At 32.3% G+C, this 27,873-nt stretch overlaps 2 protein-coding genes across 2 annotated transcripts in view; one reads left to right on the top strand and one right to left on the bottom strand.

The window, feature by feature from the left end:
- Positions 1 to 870: 870 nt before the first annotated feature.
- LOC130449520 (uncharacterized) lies at positions 871 to 8,422 on the top strand. The gene is made up of 3 exons (XM_056787399.1): positions 871 to 1,084; positions 5,420 to 5,538; positions 5,886 to 8,422. Exons 1-3 carry the CDS (start codon positions 1,057 to 1,059, stop codon positions 6,132 to 6,134), a joined length of 396 nt encoding a protein of 131 aa, XP_056643377.1. The 5' UTR covers positions 871 to 1,056; the 3' UTR covers positions 6,135 to 8,422.
- Positions 8,423 to 10,940: 2,518 nt separating this feature from the next.
- LOC130449772 (follicle-stimulating hormone receptor) overlaps positions 10,941 to 27,873 on the bottom strand; it is an 88,110-nt gene continuing 71,177 nt past the window's right edge. Inside the window, exons 5-15 of the mRNA XM_056787770.1 lie at positions 26,789 to 26,857; positions 23,594 to 23,737; positions 21,699 to 21,839; positions 19,654 to 19,719; positions 18,748 to 18,891; positions 18,618 to 18,689; positions 18,118 to 18,404; positions 16,444 to 16,827; positions 13,694 to 14,750; positions 11,652 to 11,923; positions 10,941 to 11,555 (exon numbers count right to left, since the gene is read on the bottom strand). Of these exons, the coding sequence (XP_056643748.1) occupies positions 11,236 to 11,555; positions 11,652 to 11,923; positions 13,694 to 14,750; positions 16,444 to 16,827; positions 18,118 to 18,404; positions 18,618 to 18,689; positions 18,748 to 18,891; positions 19,654 to 19,719; positions 21,699 to 21,839; positions 23,594 to 23,737; positions 26,789 to 26,857 (2,956 nt within the window). The 3' untranslated portion in view covers positions 10,941 to 11,235. The remainder of the gene's footprint in view (positions 11,556 to 11,651; positions 11,924 to 13,693; positions 14,751 to 16,443; positions 16,828 to 18,117; positions 18,405 to 18,617; positions 18,690 to 18,747; positions 18,892 to 19,653; positions 19,720 to 21,698; positions 21,840 to 23,593; positions 23,738 to 26,788; positions 26,858 to 27,873) is intronic.

Here is a 27,873-nt window from a genome sequence, read left to right as displayed (position 1 = left end):
CAGCATCGCAATGGTTGATCAAATGAGGTGACGACTCCATAAATGTTGAAGAAAATCCACAAAGTGGTACTCGATGATCCTCGACTGAAAGTGCGCGAGTTAACAGACACAGTAAGCGTTTCAAAAAGTGCCGTGTTTGCTTAAAATAGATCAAAAACAGCGTCCTGAAGAGTCCTTTGAGTGTTTGGCAATGTTTTACAGAAATAAAGCCAATTTTTTGCGCTGTTTCATAACCATGGATGAAACCTGGGTCCATCACTTCATAATCGAAAGGAAAGAACAATCAAAACAATGGTCTGAAAAGGGAGAACCGACTCCAAAAAAGACAAAGACCATTCCATCTGTAGGCAAGGTCATGGCGTCGATTTTTTGGGATGCGCGTGAGATAAATTTCATTGATTATTTTGGAAAAGAGAAAAATTATTAACGGCGTGTATTATGCCAATTTCAATGAATTAAAGTTTGAATTGCGACGTCATGCACCCTATTCGCCAGATTTAGCCACCTCAGATTTGAAAAAATGGCTATTTTGAAGAGTTTGACGATTCTTATTATAAAACTTATCGAACATTAGAGGCAAGGAAACATCTGAAAGTGCTTCCATGTATGATTGCACCTTTGAACGAATTTAATGGTCAGTGGGACAAATTAAATCGTCAACATTTGAAAATATGTCTAATTATGCAGACCACATGCCAATATGCGAACCAATCTAAAAAAGTACAATAGGCAAAAATATGGATAATATAATCTGAGCCATAATAAAAAATATCATTATTTCCGGAAAGAACAGATTTATAATAAACCCGACAACGCTGCTCTGTACTGAAAAAGCTAGTCGCTGAAATCTGAAAGAAAAGAAAAAACATTCAACGCGGCAAGTCGATTTGAGCAAAACTTCGTTCCAGTGTTTAAATTTAGATAAAATTCTTCTCATTTTAATCTGTATCGAATCCGATTGTGAATTTCACTCAAGCGTAAAAGTGTCAACTCTATATTATAAAATAAAAAAAATTGCGTTGTGCTTGTGATTTTAATTAATTTTTTGTTTGGAAAATGCCATCGTTGTCATCACCCACGCAATGTAAGTAACAATATTTCCCAACAAAAGTGTCGTAAATCATGATATCACCAAAATAAATCTCCTAGCAAAAATTGCGTACATTTTTTTTTTCGGGTATCCTTCATAATTAGGCTCGAAAATTATTTTCGGAATCTATAAATTGTTGATACAAAACATACACACAAATATTTATATAACGTATTAATACAATTTGCTCACAAAAATTATTTCGTAGAAAAACAAAGTCTAACGATGCTACTTTTAATTTTGTATTAAGGTTACGGTCAGAACCGGCATCAGGTATTCATTTATAAATATAGTTCAAGTGTGACAAAAGGTATAAATCACTATAACTATATATATAACATATAAATAATAAATTTTAATCTTGTGACATGATTCCCATATTTATTAATTCCATTTGGACACATTTAGTATATGTTATTGCCTCTGGTTTTCATTATTTCTACTCGTCCGTTACTTTCTTTGTATTCTTTTGTTTCCTTACTATTTATTTTCGGAGGAAATCATATAAAACAGATGTAGCTAATTTTTCTGCAATAATAGTACGTTGTCGTGATGGTACAAAATTCTTTTCTCCAACAAACGCGACCGTAGTCAAACTAACGTCCCAAAAATTATATACGAAATGAATTAGGATAATAATTCAAATCAATTCTCAAGTATCTGATTTAATAAATATTCCAAATACCTAGATCTTCAGTAAGTTCTGTTTAATAGATCTCTTTATGCAATATAACTCTTGTGGAGCTGATTCATAACCTAACCAATGTTTTAACTTAAATTATAAAACGACGTTTTGAACCTCTCCAAATGTGTCGATACGAAACCCATTTAGTCTTTCTGTAACCCAAAATTTCAGTCAAAATATTATTTAAGCTACTTATGGCTTCTTATAATAAATATCTCTTGGTTATTTGGTAACCTTGCGTGAGACCGAACGACAGAACACAAAGTTAATGAAATGATTGTTGAATATGATTCAGTTTTATTTGCATACACAAGTATTAGACAATATTTATTCGAAAACACAATCATCAACACGTTTTTTTATCCTTTCAATATGAAAAATTTGACCTTCAATAACCTAACTTTTTTCATAATTACTTTCCTGTTGATCTGAATTCACAAATACGAAAAATAGTTTCCATGAATTTGCGAAGGAACGATGAACTTTTTTTAGGAACAATTCACGGTGAATCCATATTTATATTTTAGAGTATGAGCTTTTAACAAAAACAAATGTATATGTAGGTTACTTATCCTTCAAAATTACTGGCTCATAGTTCATTGGCTGTACAACGATTTCATATTCTCCGAAAGTGTAAATATAAAACGTAAAATTTTCTCATTGTTTTCAAAAACAAATTACCACGTGGTTTTGGCGATAAATACGATTCGTTGCCAAAATTATGGTTAGATTCTTTTCAAATTATTGTACCGTTTTACCGATCAATAACTTGTTTATTTTGTTTTTTCAGAAATTCAGTTAAAATGATGAATTTAAGGTGTGGTTGCTGTCACACTTTTTTCCGGTCAGAAATATTTTACATACCGGTCCTGTTTCCTGGTTTTACTGTTTTTCTTAGCTGGATTTTGACCTGAGTCATAGCACAATTAAGATGAAAACTGAAAAACACATCTGGTTTTTCCAAATCGTTGGATAAAAAAACTCGAGAGACTAGAAAAAAAAAAAAAGGAAATGTGATTTTAGTAACCGCGAATCGTTTAACCTAGATTAAGTATTTTTTGGCAATATCATATTTTATTGAACAGCTGAATTGAATGCACCAGTAGGTTGAAAACAAAAATAAATTTATGGATTTTTGCAAAGAAAACAAGCTTACAGATACATCGTTTAATATTCAGTTTTCTATTGAAATGATTTTTAAAAGTTACAAAAAAATATTGATATCACACATGACTTCTGAAACTTTTCCTACGAATGATAGTTTTCAGATACGGGATATAGAAAACCGATATATTCTAGAACGTTATGGGTTTCCTATCATACAAAAAAGTCCATAATAATATAGAAACAGCCACAATATTCGAGAGTGTCCGGGAATGTGTGTCCAACAATATTTCAGTATGGTCTGGAATGTGTCTATTAGAAATTTTTTGTGGTCGAATCTTATATTTTCAAAATTATTCTTAGTGATGTCCAATTTCTTTTTTAATCTCAGTTTTGACTTCTATTCATTTAATTATAGTAAATAGTATAAGTAGTGGTCAAAAACTTGATTTTCCAGGTAAAGAATTGGTTTTTGTTAGTAAATTAAAAACTCAAAATTTAATGGGAACATGAAAGGATTTTCTGAATTTAATTTTATCCAAAAAAGGTTGAGGTAGGTCAAAAATTTACATTTTTAAATTCAGTTGCACTTAAACTGAATTTTATTGATTAGTTTATCTGTTATTTTTTGTCATAAAAGGTCTTAAATAAATAGGAACGAGCAACGTCCAATCAGAATTTAATTTAGTCATAAAATGGCCTTTTGTGGGTTCAATGTTTTCAAAAATGGATTTTTTTAATTTAATTGGAACGATTCATATTTCTATCAATAATTGGCTCGACCCATACAGTCCAAAATATTCCAAAATATTCCAGAACAATCGAAAGTGTTCTGTAATGTTCTAAAATAATTTGGGATATTTCAGTATATTCCCGGATGTTTTAAAATGTTGCTTCTTAAAATTTCTATAAGACGAAACATCCAGCTTTTACAATACCTTTCAAGTAAAAATGAAAACCTTCTCCATTGACATTAGAATGTTGAAGAGTCCTCTGGAATATTCAGAAATCTTCCAGAAATTTTAATAGTGCAGAATTTTGATACTTTCTAAAAGGATTATCTTCAAGTAGAAATGTTATTGGAAAAATAATAATATTCCAGAATGTTGTGGAATGCTCTCGAATATTCTGAACTCTTCTCGAAATTTCTACAGGGCAGAATTTAGAACGGGAGATAAAACAATATCCCAGAATGTTGTGGAATGTTCTCGAATGTTTGGGATGGTTCCAGAAATTTCTAGAGGGAGAATTTTCCATCCCTTCTATTTGAAAAGCACGTTTTTCGAGTAACATAAAGAAATATTGTTCATGGACGAAAGATAGAGAAGGATTCCTATCCATATAACTCCCTTGATTTTTTTCTTTTATAAATTATTAATTATTATAAATAGTAATGAAAGTAACTAATTAATTTCTTTTTTTGTTTGTTACAGTATGTTAAAATAGAATTTTTTTGTCTCTATAAACTATAAAAGATGTTTTTGTTTTGCTCTAGTTAAGTTGTTGGTGTTTATCTCAAAAATATTTTTATATCCTTGTCTGGACTAACCATGTTTATTCTATGGAGAAGAGTGGAAATAACAGAGCTAGATTTTGTTTGTAAGCATTAATTCGAGAAACAAAATTAAAAAAACTGAAAATAGCGAAAGTGTTGAATAATATATTTTATTTCATAAACAAGTTTCAAATAACTAGTACTGGATGACCAAGCTTTGCTCGGTATTTGTATTGCCTACATAATAATAAAAAAAATATATGGACTGGTCATTTGAATGAAAAATCACGAGTGCATTTACTTCAATATCATCACAGTTTTAATATTGAAATCGGGTCTTTATCTAATACTTCTTTCCATACTTTATTGCTGGTAACTCGAGGATTTCCATTTGGAAGATAAACTTTTAGCGTAGTCGGTGTCTTAACTTTAGAAAATGCCACATATAACAACGAGTGGATAAATGTCAAACGGGCCCGTTCCTCCTTGTTCACTTTGTGCATGCGCTGCGCTGCGTCTCGGCGGGTACTTTTGAAATAGTATTACAAATTTCGCGAGGTTAATAAGTGCGGCGTGCGACCCCAACAGATTCGAAAGTGTGCCCTTGAGATTGACTGTCATGGCAAACGCAAAACGGGAAATTGGTGACGCTACATGGTGCATCCCAGTTGTCCTTTTGATAAGTCAAAGTTTATCATTGGTATATGTACTTCTTGCCTAAACTATTGCCACTAATGAGAAATTCTGTTGTAAATTCAACTACTCCTTTCGATGGATATTTGCTCTGTCTTTCATCCCCTCATAATTACCATTCGCTAAACTGTTAATCGATAGATTGATGCTTCAAATGATGTTCTGTGGCAATTCAACTTCTTTCATAGTGTTAAGGATCAGTTTGTCGTTGCCCAATTTTAGTAAATAATCAGCAAATTGGCGTTGTTCTATGTCTATAATAAAATGACATTTTCTAAAAATGAATCGCCGTTTAGAAAGTCAATTTGCTGAGTGAATTTCTATAATATCAATATTTATCTATTATTTTTAGCTATGGACACTGTTTATCCAGAACCTATGTCAAGATTAAATAGGCGAGTCATCCCGAAGAAGAGGAGAGGTGGTTCCCATAGATATCGTACTCAACCAGTAACGTTTTCAGAAATTCAGGTAACCTTATAATATGAAATGTTATATTAATTTTTTTATTATTCCAAAAGATTACAATTGAGTTATTTTAGATAATAAATAAGCTGCTTCATCTGAAAAATAACAGGAAAGCATTTTAAAGCATTAAAATTTGTAACAAAGAATTCCTCAAAATAAAATTAAACAATGATTTTGAGACTAGCCCTCAACATATCTCACAATTAAAGAAAAAGTCTTAGTATCAAGATAAGTGAAAACACTATCACGTTAAAACAGATAGTGATGATTTAGTGATAGATAATGCTTCCATAAATTTTCTCAGTACTTAACACTACCTGTTAAATTTCATTGATTCTTTTATTGTTTAGGAAGTTGATGAAGAAAACGTAGCGGAAGAAACCATCCCGGACTCATCGACATCAAAATCCGAATTGAGTTTGATAATGAATAGGAAGTTTGAAGAATTTAAAAAAACTAGAGACATTGATTTCATATTAAGTGATAAAATCGAAGAAATAACAGATGCTTCAAATCAAGTTTCAAGTAATCCAAAAGCTAGTGTACCTTTAAAAACATGCAGATCAATAGGTAGGCTGCCTTCGCGGCCATCTTTTTAACAGCTTTCACGACAGATTTTAGATAGAGTTAGAACGAACGCTTCAGTAATTTTAGTACAATAATTATCATTATGTAAATATATATGTACTGCATTGAAGCTAAATTAGTTTAGATGTACATGTAATATTGTGTTTTGTATACGTTAAATTCACATAAATCGTAAGGATAACATAACCTAAAAACTATTAATCCTTTCAAGAAATTGAGGTTATGTGAAAAAATCCCTCAAGTGTTTTCCATTAGCTTCTTTTATGTAGTCTTCCCAATGCCATTTCTCTATATAAGTATATGAAGATCATTTCGAAAGGCTTGTTGAGGAACGTGAATTCAATTTTGATACATATTTCTCTATTATTCGTCGTATAAAAGCGAAGTTACGTTAGGTTTAGGCCCTTACTAGACGAGAGAACCGAGTTGTGCAATCAGTGACTCACCCCGTCACCGGATATTGGTTTTTACGGATCTTATCACACGCAGGCAGTCGCGTAGCCACTGGTTGCCCCGTTTCGGCAACCAGTAGCTGCTCAGTCTGATTACGATGCTGTGTAGCATACAGATCTTTTTATACTAGGCAGCTAATCGCCTATCGCCACATAGGCTTCATTTACACATCATAACTCAGAGAATATATAGCGTTATGGTGTTTATTTTCGTTTTTGGTGTTTTGCATTACGTGCAAATGTTCTAAAAACATGTTTAAATACATATTGTACGGTACTTCCATATATTCACTTTTCTGCATAGAGAAAAAACTGCTATTAGTGTCTAAATCAATTTAAACTTAAATGCTTACTTACCTTGAAGTAACTACAAGCTTTCTCATTTGTTTATCTATTAGTTTATGGTTAACAGAAATGCTGATATGCATATCTAGTAAATAGATTGTCCCAAAAGTGTTAAACTACATAACGCTGATTTACAGCGGGTTTTCCCTGATTTCGGTACCTCCTCTGACAAGGACCCTTAGTGTCCAGCTATTAGTAAGTTGATAGGTATTGGATGTACCACCATATCTTTCTCGAATATCTCATGAAAGTGACTAAGAGGAATGGCTTTTAGCTACATTCTACTCAAACGTAAATTGTGTTAATGCTAGCAGGAGTATTCTAAAAAAATCCTTACGATTTTGTGTTGAGATGTTATTAAAATAATGTAATAAAACTATGGATGGAGGTTACATTGAAGCAAACGTTTTTTAAAAGTATTTATTAAGATTTTTGTATTGAACTAGGAGGTAGATTTGTATACAATAAACAATATATTAGCAATAATATGGTAAACAATTACTACAAGAAAATTAGAAAAGAATTAAGGTGAATATTACCACAATAAAAATGTTTTGAGCTTCAAACAATATTTTAATATTTTAGATTTGGTTCCAATGAATCGTCATTATCATAAATAATACTTAAGGAATATATATATAAAAAAATATTGAAATATTCAATCTAGATTTTGTGTAAATCATTCAAATTTTTAATTCTGAAAAAAGAGGGAGGTCAAGAAAGTTGCTTCTATTAATGGTTATTAATCTCCCTTCTTCAAAATGTTGTGAAAGTATCTTATCAAAGTAGTATTCATGCAACCACTCAACGCTGATTCCATGCTCATTTATACATTAATCGTAATCCATTTGTAGCTTAAAAGAACCCAGAAGTGTCCTATCTATATTGAAAGTATAAGAATCGCCTCGGACAGCAGCGATTTCATTTAGTACTGGCAATGATTTCGCAATTACGAAACGTGTGCGAAAAACGAGGACCTTCACTTGTTAGTCTACATATGGAACTTCCTGCTATGTATTTTAGATACTGGATCTCAAGAGCTCTAGCAAAAACCTCACTGGAAGCGAAATTCTTTCCTTGTCTTTGCGAACATGAACTGAGTCTTAATATATTATCATAGTCTATAGACAATAGTCTTTTTTTTATCTATAAATCGAAGCACTTGTCTGATAAATTAAATAATCAGCATTCATTGATTCATTAAACAAAATTTCAAATTCCACTACATATATTCACTTTTTGAGAGGTTTTTATAATTAATAACTCAATGGCTTAGTTACATGCCGTTTTGAGACAATAGAACCCCATTAGAAGTAAATATAGTCTAATAACTAAATATATTAAGTTTTAGAAAATTTTTAATTAATTGCTTTTTCAAAGTTATAGCTAATTTTTCCTGATTTTTCAGGTTCTAAGATATAAATACTATTCATATTTGATGTTTATTTTAACTCTTTTATAAAGAACAAAATAAAAGCAATAATTTTGTTAAGTTTACTTTCAAAACAAATGAACTTAAGGTTACTGTCGTTCTTCTTTTTTATGTTCTTGTCACTTATGTAAGTACAATATAACATAGCGTTTTTCAACGAATGAATCATCTCTGATGGATTAATATTCTTCATAGTTCTCGTTAAACACTTGTATACTACGATAAATTCAAAGGGTATGGTCGAAGCTTAATTTACCAATAATACTTAGAACTATGTAGGCTAAGTTCGATGTTTTAATCACTTTGAAATGTAGCTGAAATATAATTGAGGTTACTGTGGAGTAGTTCCATAAAAGGCCAAATAGTTTTGGGGAGAAGAAGAGAAAAACAAAGAAATTTAAAAATGAAAACTGCTTTGATTTGAATCCTTCCACAAATATATATAATAACAGATTATTTTCTCATTAAGTCCTGTAGATTTTTTTTAATTCAATAATGAGATATCAAGAATATTCAATATGACTGACATTTAATGGTATTGAAATGTTATTATTCTAAAATATTACTTTTCAAGGCATACTGAATATCAAATTAAATAAAAAAAATTGTGTGTGTAGATCGAAATAATAAAATAACTGAATTTTGTCATGGAAATATATAGGGTTGAAATAATAATTTTATTTGTCAACTTATAGTACATCAGGTATAAATTAAAAATTTCAATTGATTTTTACAAATAACTGTCATCATTTTAATTGCGATACACTGTACCAACAATAATTTGAAAGCAAAAGGATATTTCTATAATATATGATTCAAATATGACAGTGAATTGGAATGTTTTGAAAAATTTTAAAAATATCCTTATCTCATCTAATTTTTTTGTAGTAAGACCGGAATTTTAAAAGAAATCATATACTTATATTTCATGAGTTGAATTTTGGAACGTATTTCTGTATAAATATTTTTATTAATATAATTTCAGTTTAAAAATTATCACCTTATTTTATTTAGTTTTTTCCACTTAAATCTAAACATATCACGCAATGTTTTACCTATCGTATATACAAATAAATAAATATACTTACAAAAAATATCAACGTATTTATATAAAATTAAGTTATAACGGATTTGGTAGTTACATCCCAGGTCTAAGCACAACTTTATTATATATATAATCTGTTCTCCATCTAAATTTGTTATTTCAAAATTTGCTAAGGAATTTCTGACTTTAACTATATATTTTTTTAAAATTATTCATCAGATCAAAAAACAAATGTACTGTTTGAAACACAATTTAATATGTTTTAATGTGAGTATTAATTTATGAAAACTTATTTATTAACATAAATAGAGTTATAGACAATTTGAAACTTAACATTTAGTTTCTTAATAATGGGTATGACCTCCATTTGCCCTAATAACATCTCTCATGCGATTAGACATGTTGGGATGTTAATCCATTCTTATTCTATTGCAACTATAAGCTCTGGGATCGACTTGGGGTAGGAAGTCTAGCTGGAATTTTGCTTTTCAGCTCATCCCATAAATGTTCTATAAGATTTATGGCAGGACTGTATGTTGGCTACTCCATAATCGACTTCTGCAATATAATCTGCAATAATCAAATTTTGGACAAACCGCAGCTGTTTTAGGGGTCAGGTTATGGACAATACGAATACTTCAATGGAGATAATGAGAAACTAAATATATGTCATAACACAAATTGGTAGATTATATATGATGTAAAGATGTTAAGAACGGAAAATAACAAACAAGAATGTCAAACAACAAAAACCAAAAACATATAGAAGTGGAAAGAGAAAAAGAATACAGATTGTCTCAGCGCAAGCATTTTTTTTTGGTCGAGCTTCGTCATGCATCCCCATTTTCTTTTTGTATTTATCTATCGGTAAGTATTCTTTATGCGAACCTGCTCTTGGTGTTTCCTTCCTATCTATTGATTTCTATTCTACTCAGGTATTCCTCTACTTCTTTTTTATGAGCCTTGTCCGTTTACTTCTACGTCTTGGGTGACATTGAAGCAAATTCGAATGAAATACACCATCATTTCGACGATAATGGTGTTAGAATAATCTTCGTGAGTAATAGTTATTTTTACTAGTTCATTAAATAATATACTGTGAAATTATCGAGCTGCTTGCATCTATGGAATTAAGTGGGTAAAGTTTAGTTCATCGTTGATCGAAAATCCATTATTTCACTGTTAAAAATGTCAATTTTCTTATATCACTGTTTCATTTGGCGCTTATACAACAAGTGCTATTTAGAACAAAAGAAATATTTGTTTAGTCAGTGTATGCACTTCAAAAAAGTGTATACAGAGTGTTTGAAGAAGAGCCAACATCGTCTTTAGAACCTTTAAGCGCAAGCTGTGGGTTAAATATATAATAGTGCTTTGTTTACTTTGTGTACCACAATCTACATTGACACAGTCCATCCATCCAGAAAAAAAACCTTCAAAAACTTTATTATACTGATAATACTAGAAGTGAAAATACGCGTAAGTTGCTTTCATTAGAATCAATGAAAATAAAATCACAAAACTTGTTTGCAGTTTTCACCTCACGAACTGTTTGAAGAAGTTATGTGGTATTTTGACCTTTAGTTTAGTTAACTTCCTTCTCAATTAAGGAGTTGCGACCTAAGTTAATTGAAAACCAGTTTGTCAAATTAAACTAGTCAATCTAACAAGCAAACTGATCCCCTTAAGAATATTTGAATACAGAAAAGAAAATAATAAGCACTATAGTCTTCAAGGACACATTGATAATGCTTCTGAAATCTTTCTAAGCTTTTCAAAATAGTGCTTCATAACCTGGGATGTGTCATTTGGTAAGAAGCTACCTACGAAACAGACTATTATCTAAAATTATTGTTGTTTATCGAATTGCTGCTATTCGCTTGACTAGAATTATTCTGAGTGAGTTTCTCGTTCTCCTGGGAATCTCTGATACTTTCTAGGGGATGTAGTGTAACGATGGATTGCCGTCTGACCGGTGCTACTGGCGTCGAATGCAGTATAGCATAAAGAGGTCCTTCGCGTTCTTTGGCAGGACTAACTAGAATTGTAGGACTAGGATTTATTAATACCGAAGGTTGTTCATCTTCTAATTGCATGCTGTTTTCAGCTGCTGAAGGAATGGTGGTGAGAAATCTTACTGTCAGTCTTCCTGGTGAACCTAAACACAAATAATATTAATTAATTAATAATTGATAAGATATTAAATGGGAAGTAGTTGAAGTAATAGTTATACATAAATTCGTTGAAATTATACCTGGTGGTTCGGATTCGTCTTGTATAGCACATTGACGTGTCAATCGAGGTTTTACCCTGCCTCTTGGAGGGTCACTAGAATTACTCGATCTAGATATGCGCCAAGTACTAGTACTGGCTGTTGTAGCCGATCCAGATGAATCGTTTCTCGAGCTGGATAAATTTGAATCTTGCGAAGTTTTTCGGGTAATTAGCCAGGAGGAAGCTCGTCTTTTCGGATCCAGAAGGCGGAGTGGTATACCACAATGATGATTGTGTCGCCACGAATCAGATCTGCGAATATCCATTAAAATGATTATACAATCTTGATTGAGGTTAGTTTTTAAAAAACGTAAAAGTTCATTTTGAGAAGGTAGAATAATTTATTTCAATTTCGGGCTCTTAATTAAAGTACGCAATCGCTACACACACTAAACAACTGCAACAATTGCGATGAATGTTTAAGTTAAGAGTTGGTGTAAATAAAAATCGGGGGTCAAAAGTCAAAAAAATCGATTTTTTGCACATTTTTTGCAAATAACTCATTTCCTATTGGTTTTACGCTATTTATATGTATCATCAACATTGTAGAGCATTAAATTCTCTACAACTTTTATTTGAAAAATTTTTTCATACGGTTAATCGTTTCTGAGATAGAGGGCTGAGCGCGCGCAGTTAGAATCCCGTTTGAAATCAACAGGTAGTCCTGATCAAAATACGTTTATAAATCATTTTTAAATATATAATTATAAATAATTTTAATTTTTTATCAACAATTACATTATATTCAAATATTTTTTTCAGTAATGAACTTATCTATAAATTCAAAAATACTTCTAATTTATTTCTGTCATTGAATAATCACTGAGGGACATACTTTAACTACATTTTAATTGTTTTCTCGTTTATGCTAATTACATTTTAAGTAAAAAATAATTTAGTGTATCTCGTTTGAATTCTTTAATTAATAATTAATTTTTTTCTCTCTACGAGCAGGTAAGTGCTATTAAATGAATTTATAGTTGATCGGAAATAAATAATCAAGCAAAAAATATTTAAATATAATGTAATTGTTAATAAAAAATAAAAATTAGTTATAATTATATATTTAGCAATAATTTATAAACTTTATAAGAGGTTATTTTGATAGGGACAACCTTTTGATTTCAAACGGGATTCAAACTGGGCGCGCTTAGCCCTATATCTCAGAAACGATCAACCGTATGAAAAAATTTTTCAAATAAAAGTTGTACAGAATTTAATCCTCTGAAATATTTATAATACATGCAAATAGCGTAAAACCTATAGGAAACGAGTTATTTGCAAAAAACGATTTTTTTTGACTCCGATTTTTGAAGTTGCTCACATCGAATTATATGTGAGTGTTTAGAAGAGTTTTAGGATGTTAAATGAACAAGTTTAAACGACTTTATAGCTGTATATCTCGATTTTCCGAAATTCTTGCTTAAATCTACCTAAAATGACTGGACTAACTGCTGAGTGCAGCTGTGAATGCAAGCGGACTCCCGAAAGGATAATTCCGCTGTATTCAGTATATCAAAAGCTCCTTTGAAGTTCAACTTTTCTCCCATAACAGGTACTTCTTCTTTCTACCTCCCATAATTAGAAACGAAAGGAGTAGAGCCACTCAGGGACAAATACTAGTAAGATCACCAAGGTGTTCTCATTTTATTGGGGCCTCAATTTAAGTAAGATCAATTAATTAAGGAAGGAAAAATCCGACTCCGATTTTTAGATCGCAGCATTTCCTGCCTCGTTTCTTTCATATAATTAATAAGGTTTAGAACAGTGGTGGATTCACCAGCAGGCTAAGTAGGCTGAAGCCTATGGCGACGTATATCAAGAAGCGGTAAATTGTCTATTGATGAATTTAATATTGATGTATGAGCTTTCGCAGTAACAGAACTATGGAATGTAAATTAGTTGCTTGAAAAAAAAAAAGGATCAGGGGCAGACGGATAAAAGATGAATAGCTTACAGGAGGAAAATATATAAATTCTCTACTGGTGTAGAATTTAAGTATGTATGTCATAAAGAACTTACCTCGAAGAACTGAAGTTTTCACTTGACGATACCGACGACGCTCTCTTATGTTGTTTCTGTTGTATTTCAGCTATCTGATAAGTGTATTGATCATCCCTGGGTCGATGCCTGGTCGGTCTTCTAACACACAACAACCACCTTGCTTTATTAAGTAACCATTCTCTCGTCGTCGTTTTTCTATCTTTTTTAGTTTTGGGTTGATTTTGATTATCGCCAAGTAGCTTTGCATTACACGTACATTGCGGAATGTGATGTTCTTGTTTTTCTCTAGAAGATCGATCGGCTAAGCTATTAGTATTTGCTGGGGTCTGTCTGTTACTGAAATTCGAACTGTGCCTACATCTACCGATACCTCTAGTAACTCTACTTTCCTCTATAGCTTTACATATCATAACGCAATCCTTTTTAAACTGTTTTGTTAAAATAGCGTATAGAAAAGGATTGCAACACGAATTTAACGGTAGTATGAAAACCGTAAATACTTTGGCTTGCTCTAATGAGATAAGTTGCAGTCCGAACGCTGCTGTTAAGGAAAAAAACGCTATAGGCGACCAGCATAAAAAATCCGTGAAAACTAATAGCGCCATGCGTTTGGCTATACGCGAATCATTAGAATTCCACGCTTGCGAACCTCTAATAGCGCAGTACATTTTTAAATAACATCCCATCAATATTAAAAAAGCTATACCATTTATGAACATCAAAAACACCACGTAAGCTAAACTAACGCTATCACTTGTTTCGAACGGGAGACACACCGCGAATTTTCTGTAATCGGAAATGTTGAAAATCGGCATTATAGCCATCACGATAGCGAAACTCCAACCGAATATCATGATGTATCCGGCGTGTTTCAACGATAGGCGTTTATTTAAATGCATAGCGTGCGTTATAGCGTAGTTCCGTTCTAGGGTAATCACCGCTAAAGTCCACACCGATAACTCCGAGCTAAGAACTCCCAAGAAACCGGAGAGTTGGCAGGCCGCCGACATTTGCCACGGTATGGCGTACATGCGGAATTCGCCCAACGTCGATGCGTCCACCACTGCTAAAAACCCTTGAACATAAAAAAAAACATAATCAATATATCGGAATAATGGTGATTTTATTGAAACCGACTTTACTTGCTTTTACTTTTAATAAAATCAAAATTAAAAAAAAAGTTATTGGAACATTGTCGCATTCGATATATAGCTGGTATTCGTAACCTTTTTCATAAAATATCTTTTTTGTAAAGTGGTGATGGTTACTTTTTTTTTTCACTTGATATATCAACGTTACGAAAATTCAATCTTGAGATATACTCGTATAATATAGAATGATGAGATGGGATGAGAAAGTTTTGTGCAAAAAGTTTTTGGAAAACGGAAAAGCAAAAAGAATATCAATCGCAGAAGATTGAAAGTAATCAATCGCATCAATACTCGTCATAAAAGTTAATTTTATGTTGATTGACATGCAAACAACTCTAATTTAGGTGCAGTCAGAGGTATCAGACTTCCAGAATTGCTAAGCTGCCAGCAAAAATCACTGGTGATGATGTAATTATGCAGAAGGGGGTTACTTCGAAAGGGATTTTCAATCAATTGGAATTACGAGGGTGTATTGATATCTAGTTATACTTAATACCCTTGATGATCAATGTCCTTCGTATGCAACTGTGAAAAATTGGACTGCAACCTTTAAGAGAGGTAAATTTTCCATTGAAGATGATGATCGGGATCAGTGCCTGAAAATATCGATGCAGTTCATGATTTGATTTTATCAGACCGTCGATTTGGGATAAAACGGATATCTGAAGCACTGAATATTTCATCATATAGTTCACGTCAATTTGGACATGAGAAAATTTGCTGCAAACTGTATCCCCAAATGTTTGAATGTCGACAAAAAGCGTGCAAGGGTAGAAGAAGAATCGCGTTTGATCTGGACTCGATTTTAGACTTCTTAAACCGAATTGTTGCTATGGATGAGACTTGGATACATTTCTACGATCCAGAAACAAAGCAACAATCGATGGAACGGCGACACTCTGGTTCTCCAAGAACTAAGAAGTTTCGTGTCCAAAAATCTGCTTCAGTTTTTTGGGATTGCCGTGGAGTAATCATGATTAATTTTTTGGATAACGGTAGAACAATAACTGGAAATTACTATTCAACATTATTGATCACTCTACAGGAAAAAATTTAGTGGAAAAAGACGCGGAAAGCTATCTAAAGGTGTTTTGTTTTTGCAGGATAACGCCCCTGTACACAAATCTTATGTTGCCATACAAAAAAAATCGTGATTTAGGGTTTGAATTACTAGTACACCCCCCTTATTCACCAGATTTGGCTCCGACCGACTATCATCTCTTTACTTAACTGAAAAAAAAGTTCAAAAGGTCGTAAATTTTCTTCCAACGTGGAGGTAATAAAAGCTGTGGAGGTGTGGTTTACAGAACAAGCAGAAACATTTTTTTAAAGTAATGTATCCAATCAAGAGGAGAATATGTTGAGTAATAAAATATTTTGAAATTTTGATTGGTTCTATAGTATCAAAATACGAAGTGAAGACAAGGTTTGAACAAAGCATCTTTTAGTATTCGCTTTGGAAAAATTTTTATATTGATGGAAAGCCAAAGATCAGCACCGGTAATTTTGGGACTTCAATGCCACAGTTTTAACGTCTTAACTACCCAAAGCATAGGATCGGAAACAAATTTCGAGCATAGCAGATCATTATCATCATTTTTGATATAGTACACTTACCCAAGTATATTCCCATGAAAAAATCCGCAGCAGCCAAATTGCAAACTAAAAATCTAGGAACGTCCATTTTGCTTCTGGAAAATATCAATACAAATACCACAGTTCCATTTCCTAACATTGCACATAAGAATACAATCCATACACCACATCTCAACGTCCACCAATCGAAAAGGTCTTGGCAAGGTAAAAAAGGTCCAGGTAAAGGCAAACATTGAATTTTTCCCGGTTGTCCAGTATTTATTTCTCCTGGGATACGAAGCGAGGGATCATCTTCGGCGGCGTATTCTTCAATGTACGATGGAAAGTTGCCAGGATAAGTGAAATCTGATCGAATGTTTTCCCACATTTCACTAAATTTCTTTCCAAACTTTTGAGTAATATTTTCTAAAAAAGAATGTTACTACATTTTAGAGTACTGCAATTATTTATGAATATCTAGATTTTATCTAAGTTTAAGAGGGTTTAGTATAAGTCGACAGCCAGAGAATAAGAAAATGCAACTGTAGAATACCATTGAAAAAATAACTATATACAATCTATTACTATTTACTACTACTACTACTATTGTGGTCACTCAAATCCAAGTTGATTTTTAGCCTCGCCATCAAGTTGCCTCCATAAATTTCTATCCTCAGCGATGTCTACTTCTCCACCAAGTCTCCTTATATCTTCATTCACTAGATCATTCCATCTTGCTCTAGGTCTTCCCAGTGAGCGCCTCTCTTCTGGATGACCTCACCACACTCTTCTTATTGTTATCTCTTCATTCTTCTTACATCTCAGCCACAATATCTGGTCGTCTGAGATTCATCAGCCGATTGTAACGATTGTTAAATTGAATGAATTACACTTCGAATTGTTTCCTCATCCACCGTATAGTCCAGATCTAGATCCCAGTGTTTATTGACCATTCGCTGATTTAAAAAAAAATGTTTGCCGGTAACAAATTTAGCTCAAATAAAGAGGAAATCGTTAAAACTGAAGCCTATTTTGAGGCAAAAGACAAATCCTTCTACAAACACGGCATGGAAAAGTGAAAGAAGCATTGGAATGATTGTATTGCACTTGAAGGAGATAACAAGTCGATTTTTGGCAAAAAATGTGTTTTTCTTAGTTAGTCACACGACTTTATTGAATGATATTATATATCGTTGTTAGAAAAATACAAATACTATTTAGGGAGAACTGGCATGTGGAAAAAACCAGATAATCATCTAAAAACAACCCTTGGGGAGGGTCTCAAAATGAAGATAGCACTTTATCGTTATATTTCTGCCTATCAGACATCTAATAATGTCAGAAATAGTCAATCGTTAGTAGGATACTCTAAATTGCATCTTTATAAACTTACTTTTAAGGTTCGTGGTCAATCAAACAACTACTAGTAATAAAGGGCTTTATTGCCTGTTAATAAGAATAACTTCTAACTAACTAATTAACTAGAAATCTTCATTCAAGAGCACTCATACAATTTATGGGTGATAGCTCATAGCTGAGTTTGACCGCCAAGTATTCTGTAGCTAATTGGCAAACATTCACAAAATTTATGCTAGTTCATCAATTTCGAACACGAGTTTATTAATTTTCATTGTTTTCTGTATGTTTTCCACAACTTAATTGATAACAAGTGATACTCTGTGTATTGTAATTGGACCGAACCAGATAGATACTTACGTTGTGACGGCCATAGATCTACAGAGCTATTCCAAAAATTAATGTCGATGTCTTCGATGTCTGGGAATACTATGATATCTTTCGCTTTGGCGGGCGGTGGATTGGATGGTATGAGCGGTAAAAAGGCACAACAATGATAGGCGTAAGCGAGTATCAATGTTTGAATTCGAGGAAAGTCAGCCGGAGGTGGAAACTCTCGAAGATAAGGGTTGTTGAATGTTTTTAAATGTAAAAGTCGTTCTAAACCCGCCGATGGGAGATGGGGAAAAATATTATTTCCCAAATTCCTAGAATACAATGATAATTCATTATCTGTGTATTTTGGATTAGGTAACTACTAGTAAATTGTTGTTAATTTAATATTCAGAATTTTAGCACTTCAAGTATTTTAATGGAATTTAAAATTCGAAGTGTAAACTAGTAAATAATCGAATAAAGGAAAATTTACAAACAAATATGATATAATTGAATTTTATAAGCAAAATAATACGAAAACTTACAAATCTTCAATTTTTGAAATAGACATGAATGAATCCGGATGAATGTAAGATATTTTGTTATCTTCGAGATCTCTGAAACAATTTTTTTTTTCAATTATTTCTATAAATACTAATAAATATTCAAACTTACAGAACTTGTAGCTTCGATAAATTATAAAAAGCATCCTGTGGTATGTACTCGATTAAATTGTGAGCCAAAAGTAAATCATGCATTAGATACATTCCTCTAAATGGTTTTCCTTCAATACTTTTGATACTGTTACTAGCTAGATCTCTAAAAATAGCAAAGAAAATAAAATTAAATGATTAGAACAAAGAGAGCGAGTCAATTAGCGACTTTTTGAATGTCCCGCCTCTTATTTCAAAAGACCGCAAATATTTGTCCCCTGTCAAAATTTCAACAAGGTTGTCAAGCAGTTTGAGCGGACCCCTGTGACCTTAGTTAAATACTACGGGAAGTATGCACCATCAATTTCAATAGAAATTGACGATTTGCAAGCACGGAAGATGCAAAATTTAATTTAAGATTTTGAACTCGAAATAATTGAAAAATATCATGACAAGACTTCTTTGCGGGTCAAATTTCAAATCAGTTTAGTGACCGATCGCATACATATTTTCAAAATTTTTATTCGCGACCCTTGAACGTCAATTTTGAAAGTGCGCATGTGATCAGTCACTAAACTGATTGGGAATTTGACTCGCGGAACAAACCTATAGTGTGAGAGATTGTGAAAGCTCTAGGCATCTCACATGATTCGATAGTTTGAATTTTAAATGTTCATTTAAGTATGAGAAAGCTTCCCGAAATTTGTAAAAGTGCGCACTTTTTTATTTTTCGTGGTAAACATCAATAAACCAGTCTACGAATTTCTTTCTCATCTATGAAAACGACTCGTTGTAAATTGAGTCCGACAATGAAATAATCTCACAAATAAACTTCAGTTTTGGAAATGATTTTTTCATTTTAACCACTTGTAACGTTCAAAAAGTCACAGAATTATTGAGCCGCTCTCGTATGTTTTTTACTACTTACAGTACCCTCATATCTTTACATTTATTCAGATCTGGGACTACATTCAGTTTGTTGGATTTCAAGTCTCTGAAAATAAAAAGAAAAACATCCATTTTTACTGTATGTGTACAATGCGAGCCGATAAAATGATTATATACCTTAGATTTTAAAAGAAAATATCGATATTTCCTTAGGATATTGTTTCAAGAAACTCGCTTTGAGATATAAACAATATTCGGAAACAATAGGGAAAATATAAAATAAAAACCCACTAAGCTTAGTCAACAGATTAACATAATTTCCAAACTATGCTCAAAAAGAATAAATCAATTTCTCAGTAAGACTTAAAAATAAAGCTAGTTGGGAAAAGAATATTGGAAAACTGGTAAATTGTATTTAATTTATTATTAAAAACAGAAAAAAAACGCATGCGTCAAAAGTTAACAAGTATTACTACCATGTCTGTAGACAAACCAGTATATCCGTGACTTTCGTTTGTATGGGGGCTGTTTTTTTATCGACGTACAAATTAACTGTGAAATTTGACATGAAACTTGAAAAAACTACAACTGAAATTTATAATTTATTCAAACAAGTGTATGGTAATGAATATTTGTCGCGTTCACGGGTTTTTGAGTGGTTTAATTTTTCTCAAGATGGTCGAGAAGATGTTGAATACGATTCACGTTCGGGTCGCCTTTTAAAAACAGATGAAAACATCAAAAAAGTCCATAATGAATCTAAAGAAATTGCCAATTCAAATTTGCACATCAAAAAGCTCGTAAAAATATTTGTATTGACACTTTAAAAGCTCTTGAATATGACTTAGGAGAGGTAATAACACGTGCGGAATCAAATCTGTATTACTAAAAACATTATTTGAGTTTGGTGAAGCAGTGAAAGAAGAAGCGCCGTGCGTCCTGAAGTTAAGTTCGTGAATAAGTCCACTATAAATGACGATCAAATGATTAAAGAGGCCCATTAACCAGAGTCCACCAATGGTAGCTGGGTTGAGAACAACTAGATTTGCACAAATTTTTGAGCCAACGGAAGTGAAGAAAAGCTTGAACAAATAATACAAAATCGAGACGATTTGGAAATAACATTCACTACTTGCCTATTGCCTATTTATTACTACTTCTAAATTATTGGTTTTAATGTATTTATGGTAATTTAGAATAGAATAAAGTTGCCGATTGATTGCGCAGATGATGATCAAATTACAATGACGATAAGTACATCTTCAAGGTTCTCTTCTATAAAATATGAACAACAAATTAACGCTTCTCCGGCATTTCATTTCAAGATGGTACAGAAACGGTTGGGAAAATTGAGTGTCAAAGTTAACGTTTACATTGTGAAAATTATTAATTGACTTCACTCAAGTTTTACTAAAGTTAATACTAAACTATTATTAGATTCTTTGTAACGTTTCTCATCCAAATCTATTAAACAGTTTATACATAACACGAAATAAAGAACAAGTATTTTTGCAGGCATAATTGTACGGGAAAGACGTGAAAAATGCGTTTGAATGTATTAAATGTTAATCAGAAATCCGAATCTCATAAATATCCAATCCGAAGCGGCTATTGATTTTTTTTGTAGAACGTAGGTATTAATGTCGATGGTAGAGAAGTGCTATTTGAAGAAATGGATACGTTCAAAAAGCAGTTTTTCGATGTCACAACAAAGTTACCTCGATAACATTGTTCATCATTTTCTTCACTGAACGTTTGGTTTCGTTGCAAACTCGTAGTGGATTTATGTATCGAAGAAGAATAATGGGTACGCCAATTTTCGACAGATGAATTGCAAATATCATCGTGACAGTTCATGATTATTCTTCTTCGAAACATAAATGCACGATTAAGAAACCTTCGTCGGTTCATTCTTATATTGAGCCCATTTGGATTCAACTGAGGTACATCATTGTATAAACATCGTATATAGGATATTATTTACCTCTATAATGAAATAATTTACCCTTAGGTTTGGGTTTGAATCAATTAATAAAGGAATTTGCACATCAGAGTCCTATAAAAATATATTTTGTAGAAACTTACAAACTTTTTAAGCGTGGACAAGTGATACATAACGATTCCGGCACTGACGTTATTCCCGCCCTGTCCAATCTCAATATTTCCAGGGCACTGGTTCCGTTGAGATTCGGAAACGTGGATAGTTCCCTGGCATCCGAAAGGATTCTGAATTGAAAAAAAAAAGAATCGTAAATCAAAACAAATTAGATATTATTATGGTTATTACATTCTTGCGGTGATTTATTACTTTGTTTTTTGCTGTTTCGTATTGTTGTGCGAGACAAGATTTAGGGCCACGAAGGATTTTTTTTTAATTTCAAAAACGTATGGATTTTTTTTATTAAAGGAAAGTTTTTATTAAATTAATTTACGTTAAGGAACAGGAATGCTTTTGTGGATCTTCGTATAATTGTCTACAGCAGAAGCTTATCATGAACGAGTTGTTTTAACAAATATGGGATTTCTGATATTCATACAGGGTACGACTGGAATCAAAAATAACCCGGTTGATATAATGTATAATAGAAATGGAAATCGATTTATTTGTATATATTTTGAATTGGATGGCAGAGCTATAGCCTTCCGAAAAATATTTGCACTTTATAAAATGAATAAGAGAAAGAAAATTTGTGTGATTGGCATCGACTACGGAGCTATAAGTAGAATCGAGAACAAAAAAATCGACTCAGGCGATACCTTGGAAATTTCTTAATTAATTTTCAAAAAACTAAACACGAAAAAGTATTTAAATTAATAGAAATCTCAGAGCTAAAGGTGTTTTTTGCTCTCACAGTCAAACAATATGTTATGATCGGTAACCACACTTTAAATGATTGTTTAGAATAATGCTAATTAGGGGTAACTGGCTTTCAGATGCTAAAATCAGAGATCTATAGATTTTTTGGTAGAGACTTTTGTCCTCGAGCGTTTCGAACTAGATTTTTTGGAAATAGCACACTCGTAAGTTGTATAAAATTCATGCATCTATTCGAATGAATGAAAGAGAATTGGTTGTGATTGGCACAAACTGCTGAGCTCCATCGATCAGAGTTTGTGTTCAAAATGATAATCCATCTATTTTAATATGATTTGAACTAGGTTTTTTGAAAATAGCGATTGTCGTTAACTACTGAGCTGTGCATATCTTAAATGATCATAATTGGTTTTAATAATGAGAACAAATTTATTTTAATGTTAGGTTTGGTTAGGTTATAACGTATTTTGAACTGAGTATACTATACGAGGACGGTCCCAAAAGTACCTGGCCCAAAAAGTGTGTTTATTTTTCGACTCAATCTATATTTAGCTCCATACAATTCCCAATGAGTTTGATACCGTCTTTATAATCAGAAACATCAAGCTCCTCAAAAAAGCCATTAACTGCCTCCTCATTTTCGGAAAATTCTGGTTGCAGTAAATAATCTGAGGGTGCCAAATCTAGTGAATAGGGGGCATGAGGTAGCAATTCAAACTTTGATTCATCAATTTTGGATCAATTTTGAACAATACTTTCTTCTTAACCAAATACGGCCGTTTTTCTTGATATCTTTGCTCAAACGTTGCAATAAGCTTGCATAATACTCGTCGTTGATAGTTTTTTCTTTAACAAGATAGTCAATCAAAAATTAGCTCACGCGCGGTCCAAAAAACCGATGTCATGACATTGCCTGCAGATGGAACGGTCTTTCCAGGTACTTCTGGAACCATCCTCGTATTACCCAACAAAACAGTACCAAAAAATCTGTGAGCTGCATAGAATTAATTAGTTAGTTATTTAAAGCCAATTACTACTACTCCTTTTTATCGGAAATAAACGTTTTACTTAGTAAATTCTTTATTTCCAATTAAATTTCTTATATATACTACTAAGTAAATTTCCAATTTATAGTCAATTATAATGGTAGTAATATAATACTTGCAGTTTACGTAGTCGTGGAAGAAAGGAGAAAGCGTGGGCGTCAACTCCAACCAAAGGATTCCCTTTGAGTTCTAAAAGGGCAAGAGCGGGAGTTTTCTGCAACAACCCTCCTCCAATATACTTGATGCGGTTACCAGATATCGAGCTGTAAAAACAATTCAGAGTTCAGTTACAATTTAATTGGGTTCTTCTCGTGAAGGCAATCATAACATACTTAAAAATAAGTACGTGGGAAAGCCGAGCTTTTATTTTTTAGACGGTTCACAATATTTCGTATCTCCAGTGAAGTGAAGCTTAAAAAATGACGAGAAATCAAATTTATGACACCGTTGAAAGTGTAATCAATCATATTTCGCTTGTTTCTTCGTGGAGATTATTGAAAATTTTTATTTAATGTTACGTTATATGAACAATTAGAGTATACGAGGTGTGATAAGGCATGAAATTATTTCATTCGATTCAATATAATACTTCAAAAGTACTGTCATGTATACGATCTCACTAAATCGTTTGAAGGAGCAGATGGACAAGTCGAAACGGGTTCAAAGTGCCACTGCTTGTCTCAACACACGAGCTTATCAAATTACTTGAAATGTGTATAAATAAACTGTCACACCTTGTATAAATGAAAAATCTAAATTGAAAATTAAAAGGAGAAAGTAAAGATTTACAAGAAAAATTTAGTATTTATCTAAGATAATGTCGGGTTAATTCTGATTTGATTTGGTTAGGTTTGGTTAGCTTACGTGAGGTTAAGTTAGGTTAGTTTAGGATAGGTAAGGTTAGGTTAGTTAAGGTTAGGTAACTTATAGTTAGGTAAGGTAAGATAAGGTTGAGTTAGTATAGGTTTTATCAGTTTAGGTTACTTTTGGGCCTTTTATTACTCCTTCTGTCGTATAGATTGCCTTCTTTCGTTGTTCTATCTGGACTTATCATCCTGTTCCTCCAGTAAAAGATTTCAAATTCGATATGTCCGAATGTAGTCGTTTTTATCGAACCAAATTCTGTCAACCACTTCCTCATTTCATATTTATTATGAAACTCTTATCGATTTTATGTGATGCGAGGTATAGGTTTTCATTTAGAACAATTATTTCTGGTTAAATCAAGCTTCTCTATGTCAAATTATGGATTTGGCCTCCAATAAACTGAAAAACCATGTCTCTAAAGACATTGGGGTTTTTACTAGTCTTTTCTCATCTTTAGGCATCCAAAATCCCTATTTCCTGGTGACAGATTACCAACAACAGACAATAATTGTTTCAAAAATGATTGGGTGGTTTCAAAAGTAAACTTTCTAACCTAGAGATAGGAATAGCTCTTCGAAAAATGACGCCATATTAGAAATTATAAATTCTTTGGAAATGAAAAGGTTTTGGGTATTTGTGTGACAATTTCTAACCTTTATATATGGTTCTGACCCACACTGGTGCATTTAAACTGCCTGAGTGAATCTTAGAATGGCAGGACAAACTTTTTTTGATATTTTTGTGAAGTTTGAGCGCCATATTTCATTTAGCGTGTATTTGTTTATGATGCCAAAAGTTTGTCAAACATTTTATTTAAGGTTAATTTTTCAGTCTTACTTTTCCGAACTAACTATGATTTGTTTAAGAAATTAATGTATAGCAAACACGGCATCAGGAAAGAATCAATAGATTCAAACCAACATTGAATTTATCCGTAAAAACCAATATTTCATGAATTTCATTGCAATTTCTGTGTAGTTGGTTGAAATAAGTACTAAATAATCGTAATTCTATTCAAATTAATTGTAAAACTACGAATATTCTAATAAATCAACTCCTAATAGTGACACTAAACTTCTTTAAGAAACCCTAATACTATATCAAAAGTTGTAACAAAATAAAAGTTTTAACTAGTTTCTCGCCACAGATCTGATATGAAAAATGCATGGAGAAAAGTTCCCTTACAACTTCACAATATTTTATTAAATAATTTGACAAAGAAAACTTCGCAACTAGTCACAAAGTCATGGTTACTCGTTTAGAGGTTACGTATAATTTTTTCCACAATTTGTATCGTAACAAACAACGAAGACTAAATGATTGAAATCACTAAAGAAAAATAAGTTTTTCAATTACCTCTGTTGAATACCTTTGTTAGTGATATCAATGAATTTAGATTCTAAAATTAAAGATGTTGTGGTGGGTTAAAGAACATAGAAAATACACGCTTGAAGATTGGAACAGATTTTTATAGATTGATAAGTCGTAGTTTGTGCTTTTTGGATCTGAGAGAAAAGTATTTGAGCGCAGATTGAAGGAAGAACGGATCCATGTTTACTTAGAATTCAAAATGTCGTGAAGGTTCGATGGTGGCTTGAGAATGTTATAAGTTTTGGCCAGCGTCTGAGTGCCAAAGAGTATTTGAAAGAATGTACTGGAAGTAATGATTTGGCTATCAAAATCGCCCGATCTCAACCCGGTTGAGTTGTTGTGGGACAAATAGGATTGGGAAGTCACAAAGCACTATCCTACTTCCATTTCACATCTTTGGAATTTCCTAAATATCGTGTGGAACCAAATAGACGGCGATTATTTGTGGACAAAAACTTTTGAAAGGCAGTATATAAGAAAAAATCCTTAAACCAGGAATTAAATGTACCTGTAGAAACAATAATCAAGTAATTTCCTTGCTACCTAGAGATAGACACTGTAAGACTGCCTTCTTCTTTTTTCTTGTTCAATAGGACCAGGTACTATTCAATCCTGTACGTTTAGCCCTCTTCCTGACTGAGAAGCTGAACTCCAGCTATCGTACCATCTCTTTGGTCTTGATTATCGGCTCTCAAAACACATAAAACACCGAAATTTTTGTAATTTTTCATTGATACTATTGACGATCAGATTACTAGTTTTCTAAACAAAAAATTAGCCATGATAGCGTGGGCAGTTTGTTTCAAACATTAGTTAGAGCATTTATTGAAAAAAAAAAAAAAATTAAAATTATTGAATACTAAGTCACGTTTAAATAAAATACAATTCACACACGTTATGATCTAATTTGAACAAGCAAAATTGACAACCAATACAAAAGATAGTATTTATAGAAAAACGTATCTTTTCAAAAATGTAATAACCCTTTTCGAAAAGTTCAACGCCATTGATCCCGCTGGTGTTTCTATTTCAGTAAAACTGGGAAAGGAGATAAAGAAAGTTGTTTTTTTACTTACAATTCTTGCAGGTCGGACAGCTTTGCGATTGCAGCGGGTATTTGTGTCAGGAAGTTATCGTCCAGTTCTCTGAAACAAAAAGTTTTTGTTTTTGGGTCATTAGGTTTGGAAAATAGTTGAAATATATTGTCGAATTGCTGGAAACTACAACTTTGAGATTATGTAGTAGGGTGTAAACTGTTTTTAATCAATTTCATGTAAAAAATGACCTATTTTAAGAATTCTTGTTTATAATGAACATTATTTCAACGGAGACATTTAAGCTCAAAATTTCTCAGAGGAAATTAGACTGTACAAGGAAATTTATATTTGATTCGAAACAGTTTTTTTGCATGGACAAGATAGAAGACAACAGATAAACGAAAACTGCTTTAATTGATATGGAGGAGCAAGCGTCCAGTTTAAAAAAAAATAGTGGAAAATCTATAGATCAGTAAAAATTTTATCAAAGCTTTTAAAATGTATATATACAAAAACAAATGTTGATGATTATCCTCAACTTTATTCAGAATATACTTGAATAGATTCTTGATAGAATATACAGTATAAAATAAATATTTGGTACCACGACTAGCAGTTGGACGAAAAAATTGAAGAAAAATGAGGTTTGTACTTTGTTAGATAATGGTACTATTAGAGAAGAAAAGGAAACATACATTCAAGAGTCGTTCTTTACAAAACACGGAAATAGTAAAAGTGGAATTTAACGCATATATTCTTGACTCGACCATTTTGGAATCACACTTTTGTAGTGTAAACCATCTCTAAAAAAGTATGCAATAATTGTGCTCAACTGGATTCAGGTCTGGGGTATTACCGGAGCAATCAAACACTTTTAATTTACGTTCCAAGATTGCGACAAGAGGTCAAGTCATGCTGAGATATTTCAACGAATATTTTTATGAATGGCGTAAGATTTTAATGTGCTTCAGAGAATTCATCATGCCTTCAATGAGAACTTAGCTTTCAGTATCATTTGAGTTCACCTTCACTTCGCCCAACATTCTATTGATCCTTGTACAAATTAATATTTTTTTCTGCTAAAAATTATCTTTTTCTTTAATTTATATTTTCTGCTAATCGCT

Source organism: Diorhabda sublineata, chromosome 10 (genome assembly GCF_026230105.1).
Source record: "Diorhabda sublineata isolate icDioSubl1.1 chromosome 10, icDioSubl1.1, whole genome shotgun sequence".
NCBI lineage: Eukaryota > Metazoa > Arthropoda > Insecta > Coleoptera > Chrysomelidae > Diorhabda > Diorhabda sublineata.
This window is presented reverse-complemented; position numbering and strand designations above follow the sequence as displayed.

Excerpts from the sequence above, each read along its gene's own strand:
- LOC130449520 (XM_056787399.1), top strand. The coding sequence starts at position 1,057 with ATGCCATCGTTGTCATCACCCACGCAAT. Across the intron at positions 1,085-5,419 it reads GTTGTCATCACCCACGCAAT|CTATGGACACTGTTTATCCA; the intron begins GTAAGTAACAAT and ends TATTATTTTTAG. Across the intron at positions 5,539-5,885 it reads TAACGTTTTCAGAAATTCAG|GAAGTTGATGAAGAAAACGT; the intron begins GTAACCTTATAA and ends TTTATTGTTTAG.